The following is a 20,637-nucleotide window of genomic DNA, read 5'->3' as shown; positions in this document are numbered from 1 at the left end:
TGGCTCACTGGTAATGAATCTGACTAGTATCCATGAAGATGCATATTCCATCCCTGGCCTCACTTAGTGGGTTAAGGATCCGGCATTGCCGTGAGCTGTGGCGTGGGCTACAGACATAGCTCAAATCTTCGGATTTGATGTTGCTGTGGCTGTGGCATAGGCAGGCAGCTACAGCTCCTTTTTGACCCCTAACTTCCATATGCCACATGTGTGACTCTAAAATGCAAAAAAAAAAAAAAAACTCAGAAGAAGAAAGAATTTGAACAGATCAACCACTAAAAGTGAAATAGAATCTATATTTAAAAAGGAAAAAAAATGCTCTCTGCAAAAAAAAAAGTCCAGGACCAGATGGCTTCACAGAGGAATTCTACTACACATACAAAGAACTTATACTGATCTTTCTCAAGCTCTTCTGAAAGACTGAAGAGGAGGTACCACTCCCAAAGATATTCAATGAAACCATCATCACCCTAATGCCAAAGCCTAAAAAGATACTACCAAAAAAGGAAAATTATAAGCCAATATCTTTGATGAATATAGATGCAAAAATTCTCAACCAAATTTTAGCAATTTAAATCCAACAACACATAAAAAAAGGTCATACACCACGACCAAGTGGATTTCATCCCAAGTTTACAAGCATAGTTCAACATGTGCAAATCAATCAATGTAATACACCATATTAACAAAAGTCAAAAACCACAATTACATTAACAGATGCAAAAAAAAAGCATTTGACAATATTCAATGTCCATTCATGATGAAAACTCTTACAAAGTGGATACAGAGGGAACATGTCTCAACATAATAAAAGCTTTTATAATTCTAAAATATACATGCTCCCCTATGTTCAATGTAGCACTATTCACAATTAGCCAAGACATGGAAACAGCCTAAATGTCCATCAGTGATGAAGGGATTAAGAAGATGTGGAACACATACACAATGGAATATTACTAAGCCATAAAAAAGAACAAAATAATGCCATTCACAACATCAAATGCAATAAGAGAAGTCAGAAAGAGAAAGCCGAATACTATATGATATCACTTACACATGGAATCTAAAATATGGGACAAATGAAACTGTCTATGAAACATAAACAGACCCAGGGACATAGAGAATAGATATGCAATTGCCAAGAAGGAGTGTGGGGTTAGTAGATCAAATTATTACATTTAAAAAGGATAAACATTCTCAGATGCACCTCCTAGAATAATGACAATAAAAACAAAAATAAACAAATGGGACTTAATTAAACTTAAAAGTTTCTGCAAAGCAAAGGAAACCCAAAATAAAACAAAAAGACAACCCACAGAATGGGAAAAAATATTTGCAAATGAAGTGACTGACAAGGGCTTAATCTCCAAAATTTATAAATACCTTCTGCAGCTCAATACCAAGAAAAACAAATAATCCCACCAAAAAATGGGCAGAAGATCAAAACAGACAATTCTCCAAAGATGATATACAGATGGCCAAAAAACACATGAAAAGATGTGCAACATCACTAATTATTACAGAAACTCAAATCAAAACTACTATGAGGAAAAAAAAAAAAAACTACTATGAGGTACCACCTTATATCAGCCAGAATGGCCATCATCAAAAAATCTACAAACAGTAAGTCCTGGGGAGGGCATGGAGAAAAGGGAACTCTATTACACTGTTAGTGGGAATCTAAATTGATACAACCCCTGTGGAAACCAGTGTGAAGATTCCTCAGAAACTAAAAATAGAACTACCATTTAATCCAGCAACCCTACTCCTGGGCATCTATCCAGAGAAGACCATGACTCACACAAAGATACATGTATTCCAATGTTGAATGCAGCACTATATACAATAGCCAAGACATGGAACCAACCTAAATGTCCCTCAACAAAGGAGTGGATAAAGAAGATGTGGTGCATATACACAATGGAATGTTACTCGTCCATTAAAAGGAAAGAAATAACAGCATTTGCACCAACATGGATGGACCTAGAAATTATCATGCTAAGTGAAGTTAGACAGTGAGACACTGATGTCATATGCTATCACTTACATGTGGAATCTAACAAAAGGACACAACGAACTTCTTTCCATAATAGATACTGACTCACAGACTTTGAAAACCTTACGGTTTCCAAGGGAGATACGCTGGGGGTGGCGGAGTGGGCCAAGGGTTTGGGGTGGAAATGCTATAAAACTGGTTGTGGCGATCATTGTACAAATACAAATGTAACAAAATTGACTGAGTTAAAAAAAAAAGGGATAAACAATAAATCCTACTGTATAGCACAGAGAACTATAGCCAATCTCCTGGGATAGACCACGATGAAAAGAATATAAAAGAGAATATGTATATATATGTGGTGTATGTGTAGATATATACATATACACATGTGTATGAGTCATTTTGCTCTACAGCAGAAATTGGCACATTTTAAATCAACTATTATTTAATAAAAATTTAAAAATAAAAAAAATTATTTAAAAAAGGAAAGAACACGTGGTCAACATGCATAAAAAAATGTCTCTCACTAGTAAATTACATACAAGTTACTGAGCTTTAATAGGATATGTGTATGTGATCATTAAGAAAATAATTTTCATTTTCATAGGGCTATATGTAAAAACCTATAAAACTATTAGAAAAAATATGATAAAATAAAAATGCCACAAAAATTTTAAATTTGTTTAAATCAAAATTATAATTTTTGCTTTATAATATACAAAAGTTAAACAAGTGATAAACATATTTGTACTATATACATAATATAAAACTAATATTTAGACTACAAAAAATTCTAAAAATCAATGAGAAAATAACATGAATGAACCCTTTAAAATGAGCAAAGGATATAATCAGACATTTCATATGAGAGGATATGAATGTCTATTAAGTATCTGAGAGGCTGCTCTATAACTTGAAATTAGTGAAACAAAATCAAAACAATATAGTACTCTTTCCTTCAGATTATTCAAAATTATATAATTACATAAAATGATAAGTATCCAGTACTAGGGATCCAGGCACTTGCATAAATAGCTGTTAGCTCTATAAACTCATTCAATTGTTTTGGAAAAACTGAAAACCACACAAATGCCTATCCTTAGAGGAATGGTTAAATTTACTCTGGCACATCTACATTGTGGAATATACAATGATACTATATGTCAGTAAAAGAAATCTCATTTTCTTCTGTGTACTTACATGAAAAGATTTCTAAGACATATCATTAAGTGGATAAAGTTCATCTTCAAATGTATTTACTGAGCATCTACTATACACCAGGTTCTAGATGTTGCAGATATATCAATGAACAGAAGAGACGCAAGCTGGTGCCTTTGTGGAGCTAACAACTATAGCAGAAAATATGTACAATATGTGACGAGTTTTATGTTTTAAAATATGTGTATACATAGGTAAACGTTTGCTTATCTGTGTATGTACAAATTTGGGTGTTCATGTATATATGTATATATGCTCCAAAATGCTAACACTAGTTATAGCTATGGAGGAGAATGGGACAAGGTAAAGGTCAAGGGTATATTTACTTGACCTGTGTTACTTTTTTTTTTTTTTGTCTTTTCTGGGGCTGCATGCACAGCATATGGAGTTCCCAGGCTGGGCTCTAATCGGAGCTATAGACACCGGCCTACACCACAGCCACAGCAACACCAGATCCAAACCACATCTGCAACCTACACCGCAGCTCACGGCAACGCCAGATCCTTAACCCACTGAGCAAGGCCACGGATCAAACCCACAACCTCATGGTTCCTAGTTGGATTTGTTAACCCCTGAGCCATGACGGGAACTCCTGACCTGTGTTACTTTTTTCCACAATGAAAATGTGTTCACATATCTCTTGTGTAATAAATGAAAATAAAGCTTCAAAATCAGATTATGCTGAAATTTTGTGCTACATAAGCTATATGGTGCACATAAGGGAAAGACTGAAGCAAGAACTAAAGAAAACTTGAGGAGTGGTTTCTGCTGTTTTAGAGTAGCAGCTCTATCCTTGACTATTTAAAAAGCCATGGCTAAAGTATTAGACAATGAGGTGGTTGGTAAAGAATGGAAATGGGAGCAGCTCTTCTACAATGAAGTTGTAGGAGACTTGGGTAAGACATCCACGAGCTAGCCACTGGCACATCCCAGGCCTGGAATCAGGAGCAGTAAGGGATGGTATAGGCAGGAATGAGAGAAGGAAGGGCCTGCATGGGTCTCTCTCAGATTTGCCCAAGACAGATTCATCTGAGGGAGAAAACCAGCAAGTTTGGTGATGGCCTAGATAGTATGAACTTATGTGGAACTCCTCCTAGGTGACTGTGTAGGAATAGAGTGGAAACTTCTTCTCTGAGATGTGGAGTGAAGATTACAGAAATGGAAATTAAGCCAGTGAGAGCTACGTAGCCCGGACCAAGGAAATGACACAATCCCAAAGTCCATAAACACTAAAAATAGTCATAAACAGGAAGACACTAAGTTATCATTTATCTGATAATTCAGGGGAACATTCAGGTCTGAAATTACAGTGGTTAATAATAGTGGGAGAAAATAAAATTTTACATGTTACAAAAATTCCAGGGAATTCAAATCACACAGGCATTTAAATTACTTGGAATCAAATACATCATATTTTGTTTCAAAAAAAACGGGCGAGGGAGAGAGAGAGAGTGGTAGGGAAGACAGGCAGGGAGGACAAAAGAGACAGAGGGAGAAAAGCAGGAAGGGAAAAGGGTGGCTATGAGATAGCAGGAGAGAGGCAGGAGGAGAAACACTTAGCTTGCCCAGGTGCCCATTTCCCTGGTGAAACAAGACCAGGTTTCAACTGCCCAAAGGAAAGACCACAGCTAAACGGCGGGGCTAGAGTCTGCCTACGAAAGAGATTTTCCAAGGCAATTTTGAAAAGATAGAATATTTTTCTCCTCCCTGATTTTAAGCCCTACATCCTCAGTTAAGATGCAACTTAGCTGTAAAAATACAGAAAGCCCATTTTTATATTTTCTGGAAAAAAATCATTATGCATACAGTAAGTGCTACTTCCGGTAGAGGTCTAGATTTAAATGATACTGAACAAAGAGTAGATCATACATGTCACCAAGTGTGGATTTCATGGACTCCATCATCTATTTTATTAAAATAAAGTTTGTTGTATTTCATAAGCTATGGATTGGTCCTTCCAGAAATATTTTCATAGAATTAAGGGACAAAAAGGAAATACATTCGAACAGCTATTACAGTTTTTCACCTTTGATGAGGGCAGTGAACTGAATGTTTGTGATCCCTGAAAATTTACATGTTGAAATCCTAGCCCTCAAAGGGATGGTATTATATTAAGAGGTAGGGCTTTTGAGAGTTAATGAGGGTAAATTGAGACCATGAGGATGGAGATGCCACAACAGAATTAATACCCTTATAAAAAGAGGAGACATGTGACCCCTCGCTTCATGCACCAAGGAAGGCCATGTGAGAACATAAACAGGAAGAGGGCCCTTACCAAGAACCAAGCCATGCTGGCACTCTGATCTTGAACTTCCAGCCTCCAGAACTATGAGAAATGTTTGTTGTGTAATTCACCAGGTGTTTGCTATTCTGCTCTAGAAGCCCATATTACTAAATTAATCAGATTAATTTTCACAAGCCCAAGTTCATTCTATTCATAATCAATCAGCTTTCAATTGGAGATGGGATTAAGATGGTGAATAGAACCAGAACTTCTCTGCTAAAAACAACAAAATTCACAACTAAAGGCTGAGCAATCTTCAACCAAATGGACCAGAAACCTTAAAAAAGATACCCTACTCCAGAAGAAAAAGAGAAGGACACATCAAAAGGTAGGAGGGGAAATTTTGTGATATAAACAACCCCATACCTCCCGGGTGGGAAGCCCCACAGACTGGAAACTAATTGATTCACAGAGACTCACCTACAGGAGTGAGAGTTCTGAGCCCCACATCAAACTCCCACGTGTGGGGATCTGTCACTGGGAGAAAGAGCCCCTGGAGCATCTGGCATTGAAGGCTAGTGGGGCTTGGGCACAGGAGCTCCACGAGACTGGGGGAAATGGAGACCCCACTCTTAAAAGGCACACACAGACTTTCACACGCACTGGGTTCCAGGGCAAAGCAAAGTCTCCATAGGAATCTGGGTCAAACCTGACTGCAGTTCTTGGAGGACCTCGTGGGAAAACAGGGGTGAATGTGGCTTGTTGTGAGGGAAGGACACTGGAAGCAAAGCTCTCGGGAATATTCAGCAGTGGTGCCTTTCTTGGGAGGGGGCCATTTTGGGAAAATCTGGCCCCACCCTGTCAGTCAGGCTGAGAAGCCCCAGGGCAAACAACAATCCAGGTGGGATCACAGCCCAGCCCCTCAGTAAACAGGCTACCTAAAGACCACTCAGGCACATAGCTGCCTCTAATCCCATCCAGAGACTAGGCCCCACCCACCACAGGGATTAGAATCAACTCCACCTACCAGTGGGCAGGCATCAGCTCCTCCCATCAGGAAGCCTACAGCAAGCCCCCATACCAACTTCAGCCACAAGGGGGATAGACACCAGAAGGAAGAGAGGCTACAACTCTATTATCTATAAAAAGGTCACCACACCAAAAACCTATAAAAATGAAAAGACAGAGGACTATAACTCAGATGAGGGAGAAAGGAAAAACCCCAGAAAATCAGCTAAGCCATGAGGAGATTCTCAGCCTCCAGGAAAAAGACTTTAGACTGCTGATGCTGAAGATGATGCAAGACATTGGAAATAAACTGGAGGCAAAGATGGATAACTTACAGGAAACACTGAGCAAAGACATACAAGATATAAAACTTAAACAAGAAGAGATGCAAAATACAATAACTGAAATAAAAAATTCACTAGAAGCAGCTAACAGTAGAATACAGGAGGCAGAAGAATGAATAAGCAAGGTGAAGGATAGATTCGAAGAAATTACGGATGTAAAACAGAAAAGAGAAAAAAAATTGAAAACAAATGAAGAGAGTCTCAGAGAACTCTGGGACAACATTAAATGCACCAACATCCATATTATAGGGGTGCCAGAAGAAGAAGAGAGAGAGAAGAGGACAGAAAAAATATTCCAAGAAATAATAGCTGAAAACTTCCCTAACATGGGAAAGGAACCACTCACTCAAATCCAGGAAGCACAACGAGCACCATATAAAATAAACCCAAGGAGGAATACACTGAGACACATATTAATCAAACTGACCAAAATTAAAGACAAAGAGAAAATGCTGAAAATAGCTAGGGAAAAGAAACAAATAACATACAAGGGAACCTCAAAAAGGTTATCGGCAGATTTTTCAGCTGAAACTCTGCAGGCCAGAAGGGATTGGCATGATATACTTAACGTGATGAAAGGAAAAAACCTCCAATCAAAATTACTTTGCCCAGCAAGGCTCTCATTCAGATTTGAAGGAGAAATCAAAACCTTCACAGATAAGCAAAAGCTGAGAGAATTCAGCAACAATAAAGCAGCCTTATAACAAATACTAAAGGAACCTCTCCAGGCAGAAAAGAAAAGACAGCAACAGGAAACAAAAATTCCACAAATGACAAGGCTCACCAGTAAAGGTATATATACAGTAACTATATAAAATCATCCATGCACAATTATACCACTAAAATCAGAAATCATGAGAAGAGGTGGGTACAAATGCAGGACATGGGAGATGAACTTGCAATTAAGAGAAAAATAACTTAAAACAATCTCATATACATATAGACACTTATATCACAATTTCAGAATAACTGCAAACCAAAAATCTACAATTGATACACAAACAGAGAAAAATCAACTCAAATACATCACTAAAGATAGTCATCAAACCAGAAGAGGAGAGAACAAGAGAAGAAGGAAAGAAAAAAGAGCAACAAAAACAAATCCAAAGCAATTAATAAAATGGCAATAAGAACATACATACCAATAACTACCTTAAATGTTAATGGACTAGATGTCCCAACCAAAAGACACAGACTGGCTGAATGGATACAAAAATGAGACCCATATATATGCTTCTAGGGACCCACTTCACTTCTAGGGACACATACAAATTGAAAGTGAGAGGACAGAAGAAAATATTTCATGCAAACAGGGATCAAAAGAAAGCTGGAGTAGCAATATTCATATCCGACAAAATAGACTTTAAAATGAAGAATATTTTAAGGGACAAATAAGATCATTACATAATGATCAAAGGATCAATCAGCTTTGGATTAAGAAAAAATATAAGAAATAAAAAAGTGAATGATTGAAATGATGTGGCTTGCCATCATTGAGAGTAATAAATAAGATTCTTGATGCAATTTACAAACTACTAGAAGCAGTAAACACTGTAATTAAGAGAACAGGGTCTAGAATAAAATTGCATGGATGTGATGAATCCTGGTGCTGTCAGCTAGAATGTGTATGGCTGGACACATTGCTTGGCCTTTCCATGTCTCACTTTCCTTACCTGTAAAATTGAAATAATGAGGGTGCCTACCTCTTAAGGTGATTGGGAGGAGTTAATGGGTTAATGTGTGTAAAGTACCCATAACCACACCTGGTTATACCACTTTATACCTGTCAGAATGGCCATCATTAATAAGACTACAAATAACAAAATGCTAACAGGATGTGGAGAAAAAGAAACCCTCCCCTACATTGTTGGTGGGAATGTTAGTTGGTGTAACCACTGTGGAGAACAGTATGGAATTTCCTTAGCAACTTAAAAATAGAATTACCATATGATTCAGCAATCCCACTCCTCGGCATATATCCAGACAAAACTATAATTAAAAAAGATATATGCATCCCTGTGTTCACTGCAGTACTATTCACAATAACTGAGACATGGAAGCAATGTAAATGTCCATCACAGATGAATGGATTAAGATGTGGTACATATATATAATGGAATACTCTTCAGCCATAAAAAAGAATGAAATACTGCCATTTGCAGCAAATGGATGCAACTAGAGCTTCTCATACTAAGTGAAGTGAGTCATAAAGAAAAAGACAAATACCATATGATACCATTTATATGTGGAATCTAAAATATGGCAAAGGAGTTCCCATTGTGGTGCAACAGAAATGAATCTCATATCCGTCAGGGTACAAGTTCAATCTCTGGCCTCACTCATTGGGTCAGGGATCCAGCATTGCAGTGAGCTATGGTATAGGTCGTAGATGCAGCTCAGATCCTATGTGGCTGTGGCTGTGGCATAGGCTGGCAGCTGCAGCTCCCATTCGACCCCTAGCCTGGGAACTTCCATATGCCATGGGTGTGGCTCTAAAATAAAATAAAAAAAATATGGCACCCATCCAAAAATGGGCAGAAGATCTAAACAGACACTTCTCCAAAGAAGACATACAGATGGCCAAAAAACACATGAAAAGATGTTCAGCGTCACTCATTATTAGAGAAATGCAAATCAAAACCACGATGAGGTACCACCTTACACCAGCCAGAATGGCCATCATCCAAAAGTCTACAAACAAGAAGTGCTGGAGAGGGTGTGGAGAAAAAGGAACCCTAGTACACTGTTGGTGGGATTGTCAATTGGTGCAACCACTGTGGAAAGCAGTATGGAGATTCCTTAGAAAACTAAACATAGAACTACCATTTGATCTAGCAATCCCACTCCTGGGCATCTATCCGGAGAAAAACACGACTCGCAAAGACACATGTACTCCAATGTTCATTGCAGCACTATTTACAATAGCCAAAACATGGAAACAACCTAAATGTCCATCGACAGAGGAGTGGATCCAGAAGATGTGGTGCATATACACAGTGGAATATTATTCAGCCATCAAAAAGAATGAAATACCAGAATTTTTAGCAACATGGATGGATCTAGAAACTATCATGCTAAGTGAAGTCAGCCATACAATGAGACACCAATATCAAATGCTTTCGCTGACATGTGGAATCTGAAAAAAGGACAGCCGGAACTTCTTTGCAGAACAGATGCTGACTCACAGACATTGAAAAACTTATGGTCTCCAGAAGAGAGAGTTTGGGGGATGGGGGGATGTGCTTGGGCTGTGGGATGGAAATCCTGTGAAATCACATTGTTATGATCATTATACAACTATAGACGTGATAAATTCATTTGAGTAATAAAAAAAATGGGAAAAAAATATGGCAAAAATGAACCTATCTTCAAAATAGAAACAGACTCAGGGATATAGAGAACAGATTATGGTAGCCAAGGGGGTTGGGGAAGGGAGTGAGATGGACTGGGAGTGTGGAATTAGTAAATGCAAACTCTTAAATTTAGAATGGATAAACAATGAGGTCCTATGGTATAGCACAGGAAACTATATCCAGTCTCCTTGGATATACCATGAAGGAAAATAATATTAAAAAACAATGTGTGTATTTTATATACATATATATTTATACACACACACACACATATACATGTATAACTGAGTCTCTTCACTGCACAGCAGAAGTTAACATTATAAATCAACTCTATTTCAATAAAATAATTTTTGAAAAAAATTTAAAACAACAACAACAAAAAAAAAACAATTTTGGTGAGGATGTGGAGAAAAGGGAATGCTTGCAGACTGTTTGGGAATGTAAATTGGTGTAGCCACAAATACTGGAAAACAGTATGTAGATTTCTCAGAAACTAAATCTAGAACTACGACATGACCCAGCAGTTCCACTTCTGGGTATATATCTGAAAAAAACAAACATTAACCTGAAAAGATACATGTACCTCAATGTTCATTTACAACTGTCAAGATATGGAAGCAACCTGTGTCCATCAATTGCTCAATGGATTAAGGATATGTGGTATATATATACAATGGAATACTACTCAGCCATAAAAAGAACAAAATTTTGCCATTTGTAACAATATGGATAAATTTGGAGGGTATTATGCTAAGTGAAATAAGTCAAATACTTATTGTCAAAAGACAAATGTTGTATGATATTACTTATTTGGAAAATATGAAAAATACAACAAACTAGTGAATATAATAAAAAAGAAACAGAAATAGAGAAAAAACTAGTGGTTACCACTGGGGAGAGGGAGGAGAAAGGGGAAGGGACAATCTAGAGGGAGAGAATTAAGGGAATTAAACTATTACATATAAAATAAACTACAAGGACATACTGTAATACACAGATTATAACCAATATTTTATAATAATTATAAATGGACTATAACCTTTAAAAATTGTTAATCACTATACTGTACACCTGCAACTTATATAATATGGTACATCAGGTATGCTTCAATAAAAATTAATCAATGAAGCATTACTGGATATGCAGATTTCATTGTCGCTTTGTAGCATTCTTCCCACTTCCAAGGAGGAAAAATCTGAATTTGTAAATAAAAGCAAATATTTTACTACCATTCTTGAAGACTAACAGAATGATACAAATATATAACAATAGCAGCAACAAAAATAATAGGAAGTACTTTATGTACCATGTACTATCAGCCAGGTCCTGTTCTAGGTACCTAACATATTATTTCATTTAATACTTACAAAAACCTTATGAAGCAATTACTATTCTTATCATCGTATTATAAATTAGAAACCTGAGAAACAGGAAGATTAAATAATTTCCTCCTGGTCACGTAATTGCTTCACAACTCCAGCTCTGAAAAGCCATTGCACTATACTACTTCTTAAGTTAGTATAGTCATAAAATTATTTTTTAAAAAGAAATTGGAGGAAGAAGGAGATAGAAAGTCACAGGACAAATTGGGAAAATTATTAAATTTAATCAAAAAAATGAATATAGGGTTTTAATAATGAAATGTTAAAAAAAATTTACATTATTTTAAGAAGACAAAATACACAAGAATCCTATTATCCAAATTAAGTTGCTCTGAAAACAATGTTCAACAAGTACCTGTAGCCATCATCTCTGATGCATCTCCTTCAGCATCTATTCTGTCTTCTAACAAGAGCTCTGAGGTCAGGTGGAAAGGAGTCCATCCTGACTTCTAGTCCACGTGAACTGGCCTAAGCCAATCAGTACATCTCATTCTCTGGTCACAGTAATTGGTTCAGGAATGAGCACGTGATCCAAGCCTGCCCAATCAGAGTGAGCCTTGAGAGTTTTTCTGAGAATTCTGGGAGAAAGATTGTTTATTTCTGCTGGATTCTAACTAGGGATTATCCTCTAGAAGGATAATCCTCTGGCTGTCATATTGCAATTTGGGGGCGCCCAAGAATGGAGCCAACAGCAAAGAAGCAAAACCAAAAACTGGAGTTTATCTAATTCATCACAGTTCATCAAATCAATCAGTTCGTCTGGACACTATTTGAGCCATGCATTAAACAGTACTTAACTCTTATCTCTGAAATGTTCAATCCTATAAACTAATTAATTCTCTTTTCTCCAAGATCATTTAAATTGAGATCCTCTGAAATTTACATCGGAAAGAATCCTGATACAGATATTGGTACCAGGAAGTCAAGTGAGTGTGGGAATTAAAAGTGACAGATTCTGAAAGCTGGAACTAGCTGAGTGGTCAAAGAAGGAAGGAGGGCTGTGAGGAGCCCTCTATTGTAACCCAGTTGCAATCTTTGTTACCCAGTTGTAAAATAGCTGATTAAACTCTCAGCTCTTTTAACAGTGGTCTCAAACTATTACTTTCAGAGACTGAAGAACTAGGAGACTTGGTAGGGAAATTTTAGAATGTTGGAATATGGTGATTATTTTAGAGCTATAGGGGGTCCTAAGGAAGAGACTAGTGTCTACTAAAACTAGCTTTCAGAAAGTAGGGAGGGGACAGATCCTGTGTTGATAAGAAAGGTCTTTTTCACTTATAGTCTAACAATTCAAAAATGTTGAGAATCCAGTTATCTGGAGACTTGCAGGTTTGGGAAAGCCAGTCACATTCCATTTTAAAAGTAGATCAACAGAAGGCACATTGGTAGGAAACAAAACAGACAACAAGTCCAATACTAGGAGATACCCTGATAGCCCAGAACTGGAACGTATCCTGAAAGCACCTGCTCTGCTCCCTGCCTAAGAAAAAGGTCTTCCTAGTTACACAATTGCAGTTGGATGTGTCTGGGCCAAGAAGCAAGTCAGCAATGCCTTCCTGCTCTAGATTTTTACAGTTGGATTATCAGTCACAAATGTCACAGCAATTCTTCTGGCCTCAGTAAGTCCTGGCACATTCAAATCTAGAAAATTTCATCCCAATTTCTCTTTACCACCCAGACCTCCTGAAGAAAAACAACATTCCAAAAACATCTGTAGCTATCCTTTGTCATTTCCATCCTCCGGTGTCTGTTCCTTCTTATTCCAAAAACATCTATGACTTTAAGGTGGCATTCTCTTCCCTCTTAAATCTTGAGATACAACATTCCACTCACTGACATCAACCTCCAATCCTACCATTTTCTTCCTCTTAATCCCGGTACAAATTTTCTCTAATTTCAAAAAGACCCCAGTGCCCTGGTTTGCAGATTTTCTTTTAATTTTCAGTCAACATCATCTTTCATCTTTTCTTTTTCCCAGGCACAAGCTCAGATTATATTTTTCCTGCTTTCTCTGCAGTTAGGAGTGGCCATATGACTGAGTTCTGGTCAATGGAATGGAAATGGACAGGATGTGTGACACTTCTGGGCTGTTCCTTTCGAACCGTTCTCACTGAGACTACTTTCTTTTTCCCAGCTGTTTGAAGAATAAAGAGAATATGAAGGCCCAAGACTGACCATGTGAAGCTGGGATGCCCCACTCCAGCCCCATGACTTCTACTGGATTGTTACAGCAGGGTGAATTAAATTGTTATTAAGCTACTGAAATTCTGGGGTTGTTTGGTACTTGGTTAACCTCGCCTGACTAATGCCCTAATATATCAGTCAAAGCCATTTGTGTTAGATTATACAATCTACCTTTTATTTCGAATCTTTAACTCATCAACTCATGCTGCCTCCCTCCCTAGAAAAACCTCGTTCAGGGTATTAATTCCATCATCTGCTTTCTCAACTTTGTTCTACCTTCCATCTGTGGAGTAGAAAAGCAATTCACTAGACCAAGAAGACTGGTACTACTTTGGGTGGTCCCAACACTGCACAGGATCTTCTACCAGTACACCCATTTGACAACTTACCCAATGTTTCTGGAGTTCTTGGAAATACTACTTGACCATATCCTCTTTGAAATATTCTCTTTCCTTGGCACTCATTCTACTACTCTCCAAGTTCTCCCACCTCTCTTACCACTTCTTAGACTCCTTTTCAGGTCCTTGTTCTGTCCTAACTCTTCTTTTTCCTTTAATCCTTTAAATCCTACATTTCCTTCTATGCTCTCGTCCTCTAGAGTGGTCTCATCTATTCCATGGCTTCAACTACAATGTACGCATCGACAACTATAAAATTCATATCTTCAGTCTAGACAAATCTTGAACATCAAACTCCACCAATGCCTCCAATAGGCACACACAAAAAAAATGTATCTGAAAGTGAAATCACCACCTCTCCCAACCTAATCTGAAATCCACTCCTCCTCCGCCTTTACTCCCTCTGTCCTGAGATCTCCTTAGTCATTGCCTGGGAGAATAACTGAACACACTCCCCTCAATTCCACAATCATTTTAACTCTTTCCATCCTCTAAATACATTTTGAATCTGTCCTCCCACATACCTCCTGCTACAGACATTTGTATTTTCTTAGCTGAATTATTTCAAAAACATCTTCACCGGTTTCCATGTATCTAGTTTTATTCTCCCAAACACTTCATATGGATAATACACAGATCTTTCAAGATATAAATCAGATGGCACCCCTTCCCTATTGGAAATCTTTCAGTGGTTCTCCACTACTTTGGAAATAAATAGTTCTCTGTCCCTTCTGCAGTCTAGACAATTTTACTTAACTTCCCACTGGACATTTTTACTCCAGTCTTCCACAGTGACTCACACTCAACTTATCTACACTTCCTCACTTTGAATCCAAATCTAAGTCTCTCTCTAGATTCTCTTCTCCTTGAAGAGCACCACCATCTCATCTGTGCCTAAATCAGCTATCTGGACAGCACTGAAGACAATCCCCAGCCTTCCCCTCAACATCCAGTTTATCACACATCCTTTAGAATCCTCTTACTTCATGTCTCCTGAATTCATCAGCTCTTCCTCAAATCTAGTTCACAGAGCTTAGCTAGCCCAGACCACCATAATCATTTGTCTGCAACAGCATCCCAACTAGTCTCCTTTTTCTAACCTCATCCTCTCTTCAAAACCTTTCTCCACATTAGAGACAGAATGACCTCTGTAAAATGTTGTTTGCACTTAAAACCTTACAGTGATACCCCACTGCTTTTAACATCACACAACAAAATAGCTTTAATGGAGCTTAGGTCCTAGTGAAAGAAAACAAAAAATTATAAGCAAGTAACAGAATAACAGATAACGATAAGATATTAGGGAGGAAAGGTCACTTTTGAGTCAACAGTCAGGGCCAGCCTCTTACAGAAGTGATATTACAGTGAGGCTTGAAGGATCAGAAGGTGTTAGCCTTGGGAAAAAAAAAAAAAGGGGGACAGACTTCTATTACTTACCATCATCCCCACTGGGATATGAGTGCCCTGACAGAAGGGCCCATGATTTATTCATCATTCACTTCTAACATCTACCAGAGCTTTTAACACCCATAGGTTTCGAATACACATATGATAAGGGATGAATGTAGTTTAAGCTTAAATTTCTGGGCAGTGCAACTTTAGGCTAATTGTGTGCTCACATTTTTTTTTCCATACATTTGTTGACATCAGCCTGCAAAACTTCTAAAGAAGACAAATTTCTAGGCAGACAAAAACAAATGGGGATTTAGACTTTAAAGAGGAATTTATCTTTCTTTAAACCCTTCTAAAATATTTCATAACAGATTCGGCATGGCCATCTCTTATAATCAGGAGCCCTAAGAGGATATCAGAATGGATAAAGCTCTTGTCAAGGCAGTGCACAATATTTCAGCCCCACCAACCATAAAAGCAAACATCAGTTAGCAGGCTGGGTTCCAAGGCTCCCTGGCTTTGTGCTTCTTGATAGGCAAAAATTGTTTTTTATTACAAACCTAAATCAACCTCACTTATTCAGATTCATAAAGAAATGGTTTCAAGTCATTATGGTTCATTTCTGCTAAGCAGGGGAAAAAAAACAATAAAGGATTATTTATATTGTGTTTTAATTATTGGATTTGATTCTGGAAAATAAGATATTCAGGTTCATAAACCTCTTACTTGCAAAGTAAAAGGTTAAAACAACAAATCTGGCAGCAAAACCTGACCTGATTTGAAAATATTTATGTCTTTCATTTAGTTTACTTAGTGTACCTATTCATTTGTTTCACTGCAGAAATACAATGCGTTTAATTACAGGGTGCTGCCTTTGACCCCACAGGAATATTGCATAATATGTGATACATGAAATACTCTTCTAAAATCCAGAAAGTTCTTACCTTCAGGGCACATCTGGCCCCAGAAGTTTTGGAAAAGGAATCTGTATTCTATTATAACACTCACCCCAATTCTATTATCTTGAGTTATAAAACTTCCATAATGTATGGGCTTTGAAGTACTCAGTGAAAGTAAAGGCACAGAAACACAAGCAGCATGATTTTTAGCATTTAGAAGCAATACAACTGAAAACTGTTTTGAGTTTCCATTCAGGTCTGATTTAAAGTCTGCATTTATGCCACCAGACTATTACTTTTCCAATAAGTATAAACTTCTATGAGCTAAAGCTTCTGGCCATGAGGAAAATTTTATACATGGATCCATTACACTACACCCGGCCTATTTCTAGGCATTGTAATCTTCAGAATAATTTGCCATGGCTTCTAATTTTCCCAAAAGTTTCATTGTTCTCATTTTATAACTTTCCTAATTTTCTTATATTTCATGTTTTTTCCCCAAAGTTTCAAGAAGCAGCACCTTCCTCCTGAGAGCAAGGTTTCTACACTTTATAGAGTACATACCCAGTACCCCAATGCAAACCTCATTATGTAGGCTAGTTCCCAGTCCCACAATGACCCTACAGAGCTATTTTCTATTCCTCTCATCATACAATGGGGCAAACTCTGTTTCAGTTGGTCCAAGGCCAAATGGCCACTAAGTGACAGAGGAGAATCTGAACCCAAGAGTATCCAGATCCAAAGTTTGTTTCTTCCAAAACATCATGAGGAAGGGAATAGACCCAACCTCGAATCTCATTTCAACTTGAGCATTGCTGGAAGAAAGACTTTGAGGCTGCTTCATCCATGGTTGAAATGAGTGTAATTTTTTTTAATGCTATGTTAATAATTTGACAGTATCTTTACACTTCCATTAAGTGACGATATTGTATCTGATTTTAAAAACTTCAGCTGTAAAACCATATAAATTACAAATTGATATAATTTTGCTTTTTGTTTTATTATTTAAAAAATAAATACAAGTAATTGGGATTAGATACATTTGTCAACAGATACTTCAAAATCAGATGTTTAATATTCACCCACCTTTTAGAAGTGCATCTACATTTATTGGAAATATTATCATACAAGGGGAAGAGAAAGGCATACACCTTATAACAACATAGCATAAAAGGACAGAGAAGGAGGACATTAATAATTTTAATTATTTTAAGGCTCATTAAAATTAGAGAAATATCAAAGCACCCACAGTGTTAAAAGTTTATTATTACAGCATTTTAGAATTTACTAGTTCATACCTTTCAATCACAGCAAGTTATTAGCAGTGAAGGGATGAACCCTCTTAAGAGGATTTATATTTCAATGATAGGGTGTTATGACAAGACAATCTAAGTTTAAAAAATTAGTAGCAAGCGCTAGTTGAGTTAATCTGTTAAAGACAAACTGTGCCCTTGGGAAGCTAAATGAAAAAGCAACAGTAAAGCTTACAGAACTTAGCTCGTACAATTTGCCTTGAAGGCGGAAGATTGGTTCCCTGAAATAGCAAAGAATTATATGCTTTAGTTCAGAAAAAAAGTTTTTAAAATAAAGTCTGTTATTACCTCTTCTCCTTTCAAAACAATGGAAAAAATTCTAGAGCAGAGGTTTCAATTTGTTCAATAATTGTACCTCTGAATTAAAAAAAAAAACTATAAAATCATCATTGTTTTGACTTGAAAAGAAATAACAATGCAAATATTCATTATCACATAAAACATAAAAGAAACAGCAAACTGTCAGAGTTAATGCAATCTCTGCAGAGCGCTATTAGTCAGAGACAGCTGGTCAGCCCAAAACACAAAAACTGAAAAGATCAGATCTTCTTAGGAATTAACGTTTTCATTAACCAACAGGATTTGGTGTGGCAGATATTAAATCTTAAATGCAACAACTGCCTTCTTTATGAGCTGTCCCTTCACTGTTATCAAGCTGTGCAAATGTGTGAACTAGTCAGCAGCACCAGAAAGCTCATGCAACTACTCACCATATTTTAACCTTAAACTGACTCAGGGATTCGATGTTAAGTCAAATTTAGGGGTAATGTAAGCAAGCAAAGTAGGACACACAGAGTCAAATTTGAAAAGCAGAGCAAATAGCAGAAAAGTTATTTAAAATAAATCAATACGGTTAACTGCATAAAGTAGCAAAAACAAAAACAAAACAAAAAAATGCAATTCACTCCAAAAACTTTAAAAGCAAAATCAAAGCAAAAAGCTGCATTTCCAGCAAAATTTGCACACGATTAATTTGCATTTTAAAAAAGAGTCAATCAAGCAATTTAGTTCAAATTCTTGGGGGGGGCATGCATGCACTGATTCCTTTAAACAATTCCTACCTGATTTCCAATTGTGTTTTTCTTGTGAACCTGACTGCTCCTCTGCTGAGCACTGAGAAAAGCAAAGGAGAGCAGCACTGAAGAAACTCATAGTTTTTTTTTTTCTAAACAAGTAACAGATACTAAAATATAGACAATAAAAATACATCCATAACTGAGGCAGAGCTCATATTAAAAAACCCAGGTCAGTTTCATTCTGGAAGCAATACCAACTCAGCGGAACCTCTAGAACCAATTAATAATAATCACAAACCAAAAATAATACACCACAGGAAGAAATGCTGTATTGCTGCATTAATAACAATAAGTCAATGCAAGTATTTATGACGTACCACAGGTACAGAATAGTTGTACTGCAAATTGATGGTTAAGAATTTTTGAGTATATTCCATGTCCTAAGTGCTTTACAGAGATTAATGATTTAATCTTAATTTTAACCCTGTAAAGTAGTAATATTGGTCTTTTCATTTTACTGATAGAGGGAATGAGAGTCACAGAGAAGCTAAGTGGCTTTCCCAAAATTACTCAAACAAACGCTGGTACTAAGTAGTCTAACTCCAGGTCCCAAACTCTTTGTGAACTTGTATAATCTCATTACTTTGAATTCCACTGGATTCTAAAAACTCCTATAGTGCATCTCCAGCTTGGACCTAACTCCCCAATTCTAGACTCATATATGCTCAACAATTCAACATTTCCACTTGGATGTCTAATGGGTAATCCAAACTTAATCTGCCAAAACTGAATTCATGATGTCCTGCCTAAATCCTGTCCCACCCACATTCTTCCCCTTCATAATTAGTGGTAATTCCATATTTCCAAGTGCTTAAGCCAAAATCCTTGGTTCCTCTTTATCTCACCTCCACATCAAATCATCAGCAAATGCTATTGACTCAACTTCTTAAAATGTATTTAAAATTCAGTATTTTTTACCACTTCCATTGCTACCACCTTGGTTCAAACCATATTATCTCCCACTTGCACTGTTGCAATCATTTATTCTTTAGTCTCTGCTTATACATTGTCCCCTTAATATCTATTCTAAACACAGAAGCCAGAGTGATACTTTTAAAAGTGGTTTCCTGACACTCTTCTGCTCAAAACCCTCTATTGCTATGCAATACAATTACACTCAGGGTAAAAGTCAAAATTCTTACAATGGCCTACAAGGCCCTTGACCCCACTCTCTGCCTCTTTGACTCACCTCCTCCTCTTCTCCACCTCATTCATTAGAAAGGTCCAGTGATACTGATTTTTTTTTTTCTTTTTGAACCCACCAGGCATAACCTCACCTCAAAGCCTTTATATGCCAGCTGCTCCATCAGCCTAAAAAATACACTTCCTTCATATATCTGCATGGTTCCGAGGCTCACTTTCTTCAAGTCTTTGTTCAAGTGTGTCTTTTCAGTGAGACCTACCATGACCAACCTATTCAAAAGTGAATCCCTCCCTTCCTCCAGGATTGGCATCCCCTTTATATTACTCCAGTTTTCTCTATGTCATCTTTCACCTTCAAACCTACTATACAGTTTGCTGATTTGTGTATGTGTGTGTGTGTGTGTGTGTGTATTGTTTCTCTCTGTCTCTCCATAATCAAAGCTTCTTGTGAGCAGGGGGTGCCTGTTTTTGCCTGTTTCATTCACTACTATATCCACAGTGCCTAGAAACTACCTGGCACATAGTTGGCTTCAACAATCACCTGTTGAATGAGAAATCCAATGAGGCTTGACACCATTACAACATGAGCAGAGAGGGGATAAGAGCCATACATGACCCTGACAATTTAACCCCCGAGTTCTCACGATTAGGCACTGTGTTATTCTGTCCCTCAAAAGAACGAAGGGTTTCTTTTGGTGAGTCCA

The 20,637-nt window shown here is 37.3% G+C and overlaps 1 protein-coding gene across 6 annotated transcripts in view; it reads right to left on the bottom strand.

Moving 5' to 3' along the window:
- DNM3 (dynamin 3) overlaps positions 1-20,637 on the bottom strand; it is a 542,059-nt gene that overhangs the window by 319,647 nt on the left and 201,775 nt on the right. For 4 of the 6 annotated variants that reach the window (XM_047751932.1, XM_047751934.1, XM_047751937.1 and 1 more), the window contains exons 13-14: positions 18,776-18,827; positions 17,906-17,935 (exon numbers count right to left, since the gene is read on the bottom strand). In XM_047751932.1, coding sequence (XP_047607888.1) covers positions 17,906-17,935; positions 18,776-18,827 — 82 coding nt within the window. The remainder of the gene's footprint in view (positions 1-17,905; positions 17,936-18,775; positions 18,828-20,637) is intronic. The other 2 variants (XM_047751935.1, XM_047751938.1) reach the window with 1 other exon arrangement.

Source organism: Phacochoerus africanus, chromosome 11, assembly GCF_016906955.1.
Source record: "Phacochoerus africanus isolate WHEZ1 chromosome 11, ROS_Pafr_v1, whole genome shotgun sequence".
Lineage (NCBI taxonomy): Eukaryota > Metazoa > Chordata > Mammalia > Artiodactyla > Suidae > Phacochoerus > Phacochoerus africanus.
Note: the sequence above shows the minus strand (reverse complement) of the source record. Positions and strands in the feature narration are given on the sequence as shown.